The 13,692-nt window shown below is 40.0% G+C and overlaps 2 protein-coding genes across 7 annotated transcripts in view; one reads left to right on the forward strand and one right to left on the reverse strand.

Moving 5' to 3' along the window:
* The window catches only part of ACACA (acetyl-CoA carboxylase alpha), a 294,471-nt gene that overhangs the window by 25,531 nt on the left and 255,248 nt on the right, over positions 1 to 13,692 (forward strand). The window lies entirely within an intron of this gene.
* C12H17orf78 (chromosome 12 C17orf78 homolog) overlaps positions 1 to 13,692 on the reverse strand; it is a 48,194-nt gene that overhangs the window by 23,007 nt on the left and 11,495 nt on the right. For 4 of the 6 annotated variants that reach the window (XM_041723750.1, XM_041723749.1, XM_041723752.1 and 1 more), the window contains exons 2-3: positions 7,066 to 7,152; positions 5,939 to 6,184 (exon numbers count right to left, since the gene is read on the reverse strand). In XM_041723750.1, coding sequence (XP_041579684.1) covers positions 5,939 to 6,184; positions 7,066 to 7,072 — 253 coding nt within the window. In that variant the 5' untranslated portion in view covers positions 7,073 to 7,152. Of the gene's footprint in view, positions 1 to 5,938; positions 6,185 to 7,065; positions 7,153 to 8,282; positions 9,244 to 13,692 lie in introns of those variants that run through there. The other 2 variants (XM_041723754.1, XM_041723755.1) reach the window with 1 other exon arrangement.

A 13,692-nucleotide genomic window follows, 5' to 3' on the forward strand; every position in this document is an offset into this window, starting at 1 on the left:
TACATCCACAAAGGCAAAAGAAACAAAAGCAGGGATCCCTGGGTGGCGCAGTGGTTTGGCGCCTGGCTTTGGCTCAGGGTGCGATCCTGGAGACCCGGGATCGAATCCCACATCGGGCTCCCGGTGCATGGAGCCTGCTTCTCCCTCTCCCTGTGTCTCTGCCTCTCTCTCTCTCTCTCTTTGACTATCATAAATAAATAAAAATTAAAAAAAAAAAAGAAACAAAAGCAAAAATGAACTATTGGGACTTCATCAAGATAAGAAGCTTTTGCACAGCAAAGGATACAGTTAACAAAACTAAAAGACAATCTACAGAATGGGAGAAGATACTTGCAAATGACATATCAGATAAAGGGCTAGTTTCCAAGATCTATAAAGAACTTATTAAACTCAACACCAAAGAAGCAAACAATCCAATCATGAAATGGGCAAAAGACATGAAGAGAAATCTCACAGAGGAAGACATGGACATGGCCAACATGCACATGAGAAAATGCTCTGCATCACTTGCCATCAGGGAAATACAAATCAAAACCGCAATGAGATACCACCTTACACCAGTGAGAATGGGGAAAATTAACAAGGCAGGAAACAACAAATGTTGGAGAGGATGCGGAGAAAAGGGAACCCTCTTACACTGTTGGTGGGAATGTGAACTGGTGCAGCCACTCTGGAAAACTGTGTGGAGGTTCCTCAAAGAGTTAAAAATAGACCTGCCCTACGACCCAGCAATTGCACTGTTGGGGATTTACCCCAAAGATTCAGATGCAATGAAACGTTAGGACACCTGCACCCCGATGTTTCTATCAGCAATGGCCACAATAGCCAAACTGTGGAAGGAGCCTCGGTGTCCATCGAAAGATGAATGGATAAAGAAGCTGTGGTTTATGTATACAATGGAATATTACTCAGCAATTAGAAACGACAAATACCCACCATTTGCTTCAACGTGGATGGAACTGGAGGGTATTATGATGAGTGAAATAAGTCAATCGGAGAAGGACAAACAGTGTATGTTCTCATTCATTTGGGGAATATAAATAATAGTGAAAGGGAATATAAAGGAAGGGAAAAGAAATGTTGGGAAATATCAGGAAGGGAGACAGAACATAAAGACTCCTAACTCGGGGAAACGAACTAGGGGTGGTGGAAGGGGAGGAGGGCGGGTGTTGGAGGGGAATGGGTGATGGGCACTGAGGTGGACACTTGACGGGATGAGCACTGGGTGTTTTTCTGTATGTTGGTAAATTGAACACCAATAAAAATTAATTAAAAAAAAATCCTAATGAAAGATGATGGTGACTCAAACCAGCTATGGAAGTGTTGAGATACAATTGGATTCAGGCTAACTAACTAACTTCACTTGGCTCCAGAATTGACCTAATCCAATTCGGACACTGGTCCCTATTTTGTTTCTAATGGTCTCTTATCATTGCTTATTAAATTAAGTAAGGTCTGTAAGTCTTATTTGACTTTTCTAAATTACTTTCCCAAGTCTTTATTAAGTCCATGTGAAAATGATCTTGACTTCAGAGGCCAATGGCCACTGCATGAAATTACAGAGGAAGGAAAAGTCCCTGCTTTCAGTTTAATCAGGAAGACGGTTTTGGCAAAGACAGGCAGAGACAGAGAGCCAGAAGGTTCAAGAGGAAAAACAAGGATATTATATGAAATATTTCCAGGATGGTGCCAATCAGTTCTCTGAAGTGATAACATATGTGTTTCTGAGACAGATGAGATGGAAGATAAACATATCTCACTTTGGAGAAGTCACATAGGTTCTCTGTGTTTTGGTTTCTTTACCTGTAAGATGATTCTAACAAAGTAATTCTTGGTCTACCTATTTCACGGGGGTAATGGAAAGATCAGAAACAAATAAAAATGAGGAAGCAGGTATGAAAACACTGCACACCAAGTGATATTATGATTGAAAGAGAAGGAAGAACCTCATGATCCTCTAGTAGAACTGTGCCCTCTAGCCACGGGGATAATGGTATTTCAATGTGGCATGTCTTCCCACCTCCTGGGAGCCACTGTTTCAAAGTTTCCTTAATAGGCTTCATCTGTCAGTGTATTTTCAGTTCTGCCTAAGCTTTGAAATTAATGTCCATCTATGTTGGCAGCTCGTTTAGGTCTCATCTGCTAGGTAACTGAGCATTAAGGTGGAGCACATCTGTAAATACAAGCACTCCATTCCCAGTGATGATGGAATCGCAATATTAGTTTTTCTTTGGCTAAAGATATTTGAGCAAGAATAACCCCTCTTTCAGGAAATATACAAACTCCAAATCTATGAAATGGATAACTTAGCAGATGATGCTTTGCTTTATTACAAAATAATTTATTTCAAATAGGGAACATTGAGTACATTATATTTAAATGGAAATCTCCCTTGTCGATTATTCTGTAATAATACTAGCAGGTCAAAAGAGCTTATTTGAGAGGCCTTACATATTGCTGTTGAGTTTGTGCTTTAGATCTAAACCTCCTTTTACATATCTGGAATGAAATTATCTAGTCAAATCTCATTTGTAGCTGTAGGAACTGAGCATTAGAGAAATTAAGGTAACTTGTCAGAGATGATAAATATTAGAGTAAACACTTGTTTGATGTTATCCCTTCTATACTCCAGTTTCACCTGGGGTAAACAGTCCTTAGGAATCAGTTCACACTAATCAAATTCCAAGGAACCTTATTTATATGCTAAAATGACATTTTAAAAAACCTGTATAGGAGCATGTATCCGTCAAATGGATCAGGTAGGATTTTTCTCTTCTAGGTACCCTGTTCTAAACATATAAGTTCTTTTGGGATGCCTGAGTGGCTCAGTGGTTGAACATCTGCCTTGGGCTCAGGGCATGATCCCAGAGTCCCAGGATCGAGTCCCACATCAGGCTCCCCACAGGGAGTCTGCTTCTCCCTCTGCCTCTCTCTCTCTCTCTCTGAGTGTGTGTGTCTTGTGAATAAATAAAATCTTTAAAATAAATAAATATATAGGTTCTTTTGAAATCTAATTAGAAATTCTAGATTAATATAGAATATGAGCAATAGGAATTGGATGGTATAAATGATACCAGAAGTGAAAAAGACCTAATGAGTTATCATTGTCCACCAGAAAGAAATTTCAGGATATTTATAGTAGAAGATCTTTTCATTGGCCCAATTCCGTAAACAGTAACAAATAGTCTCCATCTGACATTTTTCTACATTCCATGATGACCCACATCTTCTGATGACTGTGTTGTAGTACATTATCATCCTTCCAGTTTCAAATTCCTACTTAGCTCTGGGAACATTTTTTTTTTAAGATTTTATTTATTTATTCATAGAGACAGAGAGAGAGAGAGGCAGACACAGGCAGAGGGAGAAGCAGGCATCATACAGAGAGCCTGATGTGGGACTCGATCCAGGGTCTCCAGGATCACGCCCTGGGTTGCAGGCAGCGCTAAACCGCTGCGCCACCAGGGCTGCCCGCTCTGGGAACATTTTCATAAACTCTCGTCTGATTGTTTCTGGGACATCCTTTTGTGCAGACTGATGTCAACTGTAGGGTGGTAATTTCAGAGGGCATCTCTTTTTTAAAAGATTTTATTTTTTTTATGCGTGAGAGAGAGAGACAGAGAGAGAGAGAGAGAGGTAGAGACATAGGCAGAGGGAGAATCAGGCTTCTTGTGCAGAGCCTAATGCAGGACTCGATCTCAGGACTCCAGGATCATGCCCTAAGCCAAAAGCAGACGCTCAACCACTGAGCCACCCAGGCATCCCAGAGGGCATCTCTTTTATGACATTTGACCATTTATTTAATTTTTATTTCTACCTTACTTAGTGTTTCTCACATCCTGGTATTCAATGTAAGTTTAAATTCAGAATGCTCAGTTTCAAACTTATAAATGGGGTGGTATTTCAAAAGTCGATGCATAAGTTGGTTGTTTGGAATTCATCATTATTGCATAGAAATGTATCATGAATGTTGATTAGGTCTGCAAACTAGCCCACAAACATCCGTTTAAGCTCTTTGCACAACTCAAGTAGTACTGGGTATTAGCTTAAATTCTGCATTTAGGAACCAACTGGCATGTCATGAAGGAAGGAGGAAGAAACATGCCCAGGGCAAATTTTTGAATTAGGTTGATTTCTGGCATGCCTGCGCCTTCTTAATCTCCTAGTTTTCCTTGTCCCAAATTTCTAAGAACTAGTGACCGTCCCTAATTTCCCAGAATCCTACAATGCACTCTATCCAAGAAAAATCTACCCTGCACAGAGTGCTCTAGACTCCAGAATGACTCAGTCCACTATTATTGACACTTGCCATTGGTGCTTCAAAGGGGATGATTCAAGGTGTGTGTGTGTGTGTGTGTGTGTGTGTGTGTGTCACATGTTAGGAGGAAAACAATCTGGTTGAATTACTTTACATTAATACTCAATATTACCAAAAACATCCAAATGCTATCAAAATTTTTTCAGATTTTAGTAAGAGGTTTTTTTCCCCACACAAATTTTTACCATATGAACTTTAGAAAGTACAATAAAAGGAGTGAAAACATTCATATTATGAAAGGATGTATATGTAAGCCATATCCCAATAATCTATCCATTTATTTACCAATCTCTAGTCCTCTAAATAGACTGTAGTTTTTAAAGTTTTTTTCTCATTATTCTGATTGGGAACCCTCAGTTTCTCGAAGTGTCAAGTTTTATTTTTCCAGTAGTGCAGCAGTAGCATCTAGGGGATTGCCTGTATGTAAAGAGAAACTGCCAAAATAAAAAAAACTCCTTGACAGAAAGAATGGGTAGAGGAAGGAAAGGAGGGCAAAGCAGACAAAGTTAAGGCTGATGTCAAGAACCATTGCCCAACAGCTTAGGGGGAACAGGCATCTCACAGTGTGGGTGGAAGTGCAAAATGGAATCACTGGGATGGAGGTAATGTAGCAGTAGCTATCAAACTTTTGATGCAGCAAACCTGCAAGATGCTTCTTGGAATTTATCAGATTGATAAATTGCAGGTACACAGAGAGGAATGTGCAGGGTCATTGCTTGCAATATTGTTTGTGTTTACAAAAGATTAGAAACCAAAATATCCGTCAATAGGGAACTGGTGGAATAAATTTTTATATGGGTATCTAGCTGGCTCAGGGGGTAGAGCATATGACTCTTGATCTTGAGGTTGTGAGCTTGAACCCCATGTAGGACTTAGAGATTATTTCAGGAAATAAAATTATAGTACAGCCATATAAAGGAATACTGTACAATTTTTGAACAAGACAACTTTATACATATTGATATGCAACAACCTAAAATATACATTGTTAAATGGGGGAAAAAAGCAAGGTACAAAATAGTATTTATGGCATCTCCGGGTGCCTGAGTGGCTCAGTTGGTTAAGCATCTGCCTTTGTTTAGGTCATGATCCCAGGGTTCTGGAATCAAGCCCCACATAGTGGAGCCTGCTTCTCCATCTCCCTCTGCCTGCTCCTCCCCTTGCTTGTGTGTGCGCGCTCTCTCTCTCACACACATAAATAAAATCTGGAAAAAAATTAAGCTCTACACATCCATATAAGCTTAGAGTAGGAAGAAAATGCAATAAGTTGGTAATAGTGGTTCCCTAGAGAACTCTGGAGGACTGAGAGATTGGAGTAGGAGGGAGACTGACTTTTCACTCTAAATCTGTGCTGTTTAAATATTTTACTGTCTGCATTCAAAATAAATAGAATTCAAATACAAGAAGACCCATCAGAAATGGAAATTACATGAGAATCACAGCATGTCAGGGTTAGAGGGGCCCATAGAAACTAAAAAAACGTTTCCAGAGAAGACACAGATCTGCCCAAGGAGAGAATAATCCATTTCCTTGAGGCTTTAGCTATTACTAAGCTCCATCTGGCTTCAAGGATATCAACTAAAAGTCAGTGCCTACCTCCATCTCATTTTCCAGTCTTACCTTTGCCTGTTAGAAGGAATCCAGTCTGAAACTTGGATGTGGGGGTTAAGTGACAATTTGGGGAGTCAGTGCTGTTTCTGGAGGGAGCAGCAGTGATTCTCAGGTTCTTCAGAGTATGCTTGGTCTTTGACCTTTTCTCTGAATACACAAGGTTCACTTTGACTTTACACCCAGAGCCAAGGCACTGCAGGGTAGCCACAGTCTGGTTTTGAATGAATGTGGACCTTTTGGCTTCTGCCTGAGCCTCTGAAAGGAAAAAAGCCAGAACAATGAAGCTGGTTCTTTTTTTTTTTTTTTAATTTTTTTTTAAGTTTTTATTTATTTATGATAGTCACAGAGAGAGAGAGAGAGAGAGGCAGAGACACAGACAGAGGGAGAAGCAGGCTCCATGGATCGCGCCCTGGGCCAAAGGCAGGCGCCAAACCGCTGCGCCACCCAGGGATCCCCTTTGAAGCTGGTTCTTAATGTGAATTAAGATTACCATATACAACTAAACAACTTCCATCATGACCCCTGTTAGAACTCCTTCTCTGTACTTTCTTCCCCTTTTTTGTTTATTAAAGATTTCATTTGTCTATTCATCAGAGACACACAGAGAGAGGCAGAGACACAGGCAGAGGGAGAAGCAGGCTTCATGCAAGGAGCCCGACGTGGGACTCAATCCTGGGACTCCAGGATCATGCCCTGAGCTGAAGGCAGATGCTGAACCGCTGAGCCACCCAGGCGTCCCATTTTCTTCTCTTTTATTTCACTTCTTCCTTAACATGTGTTTATGGTCCTGAATATACAAGCCCTGCCTTTCCTTCTTCCTGCTGTGGGTCTCATGAAGATCAGTGACTGCAGTAATTTCAGCCCAGAGAAATGCTCATAGATTGTTTTCTCCATTTCAGAGAGGGTTGAGCACTGCTTCCTATTTCTTCACCCTCAGCAGTTTGATTTATATAGAAATGCCTTAGGTAATAACTGTTAATTTAAAAATTGGTTTCCAGAAAGCCCCTTGAGGGGATACATATCTTTAAAATAGGATATTTGAGATCTGTGCTAGGAATGGGGGAGATACGCATTTTTTAAAGGTAAAGATTTTCTGGAATGGTAAGGTGATTTTTCAAGAAGGGCTCATTCCGTACCTTGCATGAGCACATCCCTGATTCTTCTCACATCCTTTGGGAAGAGCCTGGACAGCTGTTCCACATGGCAGTTGCTATCTCTGAGTTCTGGAAACAAAAGGAGAAAAAAGGTCAAGATTTACAATTTATTGGGTACTGTTCAGAATTCCAGGTATTGGAAAGGGGAATACAAAAGAATGCAGTGCCTTCTCATATAGCTGGCAATTGGAGAGATCAAACAATGTCAAGAAAATATTTTTTTTTAAAGATTTTATTTATTTATTCATGAGACACACAGAGAGAGGCAGAGACATAGGCAGAGGGAGAAGCAGGCTCCTCACAGGGAGCCCAATGTGGGACTCGACCCCCAGACCGGGATCATGCCCTGAGCTGAAGGCAGAGTCTCAACCGCTGAGCCACCCAGGCATCTTTAAAAAGATTTTAAAATGGGAGTTAACCTAGCATGAAGAAAACTGAGTACCAATCCATTACACTTAGGGGAAAAAAGGTGAAATAGAGTTAAGTGAAATTAATAAGTTAATGAAAAGACTAACCAGTCCATTCTTTCAAACGCTTATTATCCCTTCTTATTTTATCTGACTTCTTATATTAAAACTTTTGAAAATTTATTAAATGTAATCCTGAACAAGATATCTCTTCAAGTTTCCATGGAACCACAGCTCATAGTTTATTTATGCTTTTTGGCACATAACTCACAAGGTGTTGTACTCATCTGTTAAATGTCTTACTGCTGCCCCTTGAGCTCTTTGGCCTTAACTTTAATTAGCTAATTTTAGAGATGAAATGTTTGGACACTTTGAAAAACTGTGTTTTAAAAAACAATTATCAGAGAGCAGCAAACGGTGCCATTCCAGCCCACCTTAAAAAAAGAAGACAATGTCTCATGAAGGTTATGAATTTGGGAGTCTTAGATGTTGATAATAACGAAACCATGTAGTGAAGAAAGTCATCTAATAATGAGAGTACTTTCAATGTTAGTTACGTGAACAAGACAGAAGAATACATCGCATTCTCTAAAGACTTCTCATCATGGAATAGCTAACTGAGTTGAAATAAGTTACAGTCCTGTCTAGAAGCAAGAGAATACATGGGATGACTGTAAAACATCACTTACTGAGTACTGATTGGCTTTATCTCAATCTGGTGGAATAGATCCCCAAACACATTCTAGGTCTCTCTTTGGGTTTTCTAGGATATTAGACTACAGAAGTTCTTACCTTTCTTGCTGACATCATAGGACATAATGATTAGGCTGAAAACCAAGATGGTGTCCATGTTAGCTGAAGCACGTGCTGTTAATCTGTCACAGCCCCTTAGTCTTTTTGCTAGGTGCTTTCACTGCTCTGTAACCAAGTTTGACCCTGGGAGACTCTGCTACTACCCTAACTATTTTGCCCCATTTCCTGAAGACCCAGGAATAGAGCTGATTGGAGAGAGGACCAAATGTGCTGGCTAATGATTGACTCAAAAAGTCTTTTTTCCGACTTCATAGCTGGTGACATAAGGAACTGTAATTACCTAGAAGTTTCCCTAGAAGAAGGGACATAAACACCTAGTGTTACGCCTTACAAATACTTGCAGATGGACACGTAGACATTCACATTCATGCTTACTGACACAGGCATATAAATTTATACACTGACATAAAGAGATGTAGAGATTTCTATTTGGAAAGTGATTTCAAGAATAGAGCAGGAAACGAGGACTGAATGAGTTAGTCGACTACACTGAAGAGAGTGCTGGACTAGGAATTGATAGACTTGAGTTTAGGATAAGTCCTATTATTAACTCTGTCGCCTTGAGAAAATTGCTTGACTTCTCTGAATCTCCATTTTTCTTTTCTAACTGGAGAATTCCTACCAAATAATCTCTAGAATTCATTCACAGTTGTACACATAAACTCACAGCACAGACAAATCTATCTAGTTTTGCACATTTTCACACCCCTGAATAGGTAGACCACATTGCCATGACTATTACACTAGATCAGTGGTACTGTCTGTAGTTTGGGAAGATTTTCCTAGACAGATAAATGTTGTTGAAGATTTTCTAAAATTGTATCTTTTAGCAAAGAGTTTACATCTAGTGTAATACTCTGTAGAGTTTGTGATAGCATAGCTAGGCTAGATCATACAGCAGAAAAAAAGATCTCCACACATCTTCTGCTGAAGTACAGAGCCTCTGCAGTCTTTCTGCTCACTGTAAATTTATTTCATTGGAGCCAACATAGATTTGGCTATGCATTAGAAGGTCTTGGGGCCTGACACTACTAATGATGTGAAAGGAGCTTGAGTCAAGGGATTTTTCCATGAGGGAGCTGATGAGATCCGAGTCAAATCATAATTTAGATATTACCCTGTTTCCTGGCATTTTAATTCAGGTTGAAATCTGGCTAAATTGAATTCAAGGAAAATCTTTTTTCTGTTTTTTAAGATTTAATTATTTATTCATCAAAGACACACAGAGGCAGAGACCTAGGCAGGGGGAGAAGCAGGCTCCTCGCAAGGAGCCCGATAGGGGACTCGATCCCAATCCCTGATCCCAGGATCATGTCCTGAGCCAAAGGTGGACGCTCAACCGCTGAGCCACCCAAGTGTCCCTCAAGGAAAAACTTAATGGGGAAACAGAATGGAACAGTGTGTTGCCTGAAATGTGGAAGAAGTGCTGAGAATTCAGCCACAGTGCCTTTTACACTTTCATTCAATAGTAATGTAGGCCTACTGTGTCAGTGAGCCAGATCAAGTCTTTGTTCACATAAAATGATGGGAAGCAGACAATTAATACAGTTGAAAATAAAATAGTGCAGAGGGGTAATGATAATACACGTATGCAAATACAAGATAATTGAGGCTATGATAGTTGTGAAGCAGCAAGCAGGTGATGAGGTGAAGGGCTACTGGCAGAGGTTACATTCACAGTGGTAGGGACAGCCTTCTCTGAGGTGGTGACATCAGAGGTAAAAAAAACCAGGAGAGGGGATGGCATAGAAGCCAATAAAGAGTCTTTCAATGAAGGAATCAGTTGGTCAAATGTGGAGAAGTTGTGTATAATAAAGACAGTATCCGTGGATTTTGTGAGCAGTTCCAGCAGAGTGGTGGAAGCAAGAAATGTCTGAGAGGAAATTGGAGGTGAAAAAGTGTACATAACTTTTTCAAGATGTTTTGCTATGGAAAGAAACAGAGAAGCAAGGCCACTGAGTGGAGGGAACACAAGTGCCTCAGATCTTTATTGACCCAGAGCAACACTGTCTTATCCTCTTTTTCCCTGCTGCAATTGCCTGATTCTCTTAGCAGGGTAGGTGGGTAGGGCAGAATTAAGGGCTCCATTACTTTCCCTGAGTGTCATGAGTTTTGCTTACTATTTTCTTAGCATGATTAATCAGTTTTTTTTTTAAAGATTTATTTATTTATTTATGATAGAGAGAGAGAGAGAGAGAGAGAGAAAGAGGCAGAGACATAGGAGGAGGGAGAAACAGGCTCCATGAGGGGAGCCTGATGCGGGAGTCGATCCCGGGACTCCAGGATCGCGCCCCGGGCCAAAGGCAGGCACTAAACCGCTGAGCCACCCAGGGATCCCCTTTCTTAACATGATTACATGATTCTCTGCTTCCTTAGGATATCAGACAAACCCTCCCACCCCCCACCCCCAATCTATTTGAAATATTCTGTAGATTAGTTCCTTCCTGGATGCTGATGCTACCTTACAGTGCTGCCCCCTTGGGGCAGGGGTAGGAAAGGATCTAGGGCTCACTATGGTCATTCTATGTCACAAGGTGGCAGAACTCACTCTTCCTAAATGCTTCAACAAAGATAAATTGGAAGAGTTTTATCAATTTTCAGGCCCTTCCCTTTTCCTTTGTGTCTCAAAACCCCCAAAATCACCCTGCATATTTGTGTAGCTACGTTGTGGGATACAGAGAAGCAAGAGAGGTGCATTAACAAGGCAAAATATCTGGGTCTCTTTCTGTACTAGATATTTTGACTGTTTTTGTTTGTTTGTTTGTTTGGGGGTATTTATTTATTTATTAAATTAAATTAAATTATTAATTAATTAATTAATTATTGACTGGTTTTTGAAGTGTTTGGAGTACTTGTAGAGGAAAGGATTATTTCTCTTGATCTCCTTTTTTCCCCTCCTGATCTCCTTTACCCACAGCAAAGGTTTCTAATTTAGGAGGAAAAAAAAAAAAGCTATAACATAGGTGAATTTTCTGATGTGTGCAGAAGAAAAATGTGACTCTGGAAGATAATTGGAGACTAGGACTGGATGGATGGGTGGGTCTGTGGGAGGAGCACTTGACAAGAAGCAAGGAGTTTTACCTAGGTTCTAGATTAGGCTCTGTAATTGACTGAATCACCTTGAGTAAATCACAAGTTCTCTGGCCTCTATTTCAGTTTCTTGAGATGGTTAGACAAGATCATTTTGAAGGCCTCTTACAGTTCTAAAATTATCTTAATGCCATGCTTTGCTCTCCTTTCTTTTAAAGGTACATGCTTGTTGGTTGGTTTCATTTAAATTTTTTTTAAACATTTTATTTTATTATTTATTCATGAGAGACATAGAGAGAGAGAGAGGCACAGACACAGGCAGAGGGAGAAGCAGGCTTCATGCAGGGAGCCTGACGTGGGACTCAATCCTGGGTCTCGAGGATCACGCCCTGGGCCGAAGGCAGGCGCCAAACCGCTGAGCCACCCAGGGATCCCCTCATTTAAATTCTTTTATTGTGGAATGTATCATACATATAGAAGAGTATATAGAACATAAGTACAGTTTTAATAATAATAATAGTAATAATAATGCGCACACTATGTAGTCATCACCCTAATGAAGAAATTGGACATCGCCATTGTCACAGAAGCTGTTTATCTTCTGATCACACTTCTTTCCCTCCTCCCAATCATTATTTACCCATGCTTTCTAAAAATAGTGAATTATCTGTATATGTATCATTTAAAATACTTTTTAAATTTTGCCTACTTTTGAACTTAAATAAATAGAATCACTTTTTTTTGTATTTCAAAGTAAACTGTTATGTATAACAGAAAATGGATATACCTCTCTCTCTGACCCCTCCCAGTCACTACCTACCATCAGGAGTAACCATTATCCAAACTTGTACTGCCATAGATGAGTTTTGCCTATTTTTTTGAACTTTATGTAACAGGAAACATACTTTTTGTCTGGATTTTTTTTTTTTTGCTCAACAATTTATTTGTAAAACTCATCTGTATTTCATGTAGCAATATTTTTTTTCATTCTCATTGTTTTCTAATACTCCATTGTACGAATGTCTCATAATTTTTTTCTTTATTTAAATTCAATTTGCTAACATACAGTAAAACACCCAGTGCTCATCACATCATGTGCTCTCCTTAATGCCCATCACTCAGTTACTCCATCCCTCCACCCACCTCCCCTTCAGCATGCCTCACAATTATGTATCCATTCTACTGCTGAGACACATGGGGCTGTTTACAGTTTGGGGCCATAATGAACATATGGCACATATGAAAGTTTCTCCAGAGTATAAATTCAGAAATGGAAATTGGATTATAGGGTAGACAGAGCTTTACTAACTAATGCCAAACTCTTTTCTAAGAGGTTGTCCCCATTTACACTTCCATCTGCGTATATGAAAGTTCCTGTTGTCCTATATCCTTGCCAAAGAGGCCAAAGAGCCTTTTCAGTGTGGTGTGAGCATGGGACTGAACAGGGCTCAGAGCGCCAACCCTTCAGCTTTTTTCAGAAGCTTGGGTCACAGTCACTTCACCTGTTTACTTGCTCCATCTAAATAAGGGTAAAGGATTCAAATTCTCTCTAGGTCTCTAGTCATATGCTCAGTTATCTGGGACTATTGGCCTCAGGTGAGTGGGGTGGTGAATTGAATAACATAATCATTTTGGTGCCTGGGTGGCTCAGTGGTTGAGAATCTGCTTTTGGCTCAGGTTATGATCTTGGGGTCCTGGGATCGAGTCTCACATCAGGCTCTCCGTGGGGAGCCTGCTTCTCCTTCTGCCTGTGTCTCTGCCTCTCTCTTTGTGTCTCTCATGAATAAATAAATAAAATCTTTAAAAAAATCATTCCTCAATGAAGTGAGCATCCATAGGATATTTTGTTCTTGTACTGAGCACTGTAGGAGATAGAAGGGGGCACAGAAGGGAGAGGGGAAGTGGTATTTTCAGTGTGCTTGTTATAGTCCAAGCTCTGTGTTAGAAACTTCACATTTTGTTTATAATATTTCATCCAAAACACATTATAAGGTAGCTATTATACCTCAGTTTTATAGACAAGGAAACTGAGGCTCAGTAAAGGGGGTCATTTGTTCAAGGTCACAGAACTAATTAGTGACAGTCAAGATTTAAAACCTGATCTATCTGATTAAAGAGCTCAGGCTCTTTACAATATAGAACAAATCCCTGCTGCTCTTGAGGTATTTTTGGCTTAGATTACCAGTTCTAAGAATCAGTTCTTCTCACTCTTGCTTGCCTATATTGACTGCCAAAACTATGCTCTTCAATTTATTATAGCCATCTCATTGATTGATTGCTTGATTTTTTAAAAAATTTATTTCTTTATTTTAGAGGGTGGGCAGGGGCAGAGGGAGAGGGAGAATCCCAAGTTGACTCT

This window comes from Vulpes lagopus, chromosome 12 (assembly GCF_018345385.1).
Source record: "Vulpes lagopus strain Blue_001 chromosome 12, ASM1834538v1, whole genome shotgun sequence".
Classification (NCBI taxonomy): Eukaryota; Metazoa; Chordata; class Mammalia; order Carnivora; family Canidae; genus Vulpes; species Vulpes lagopus.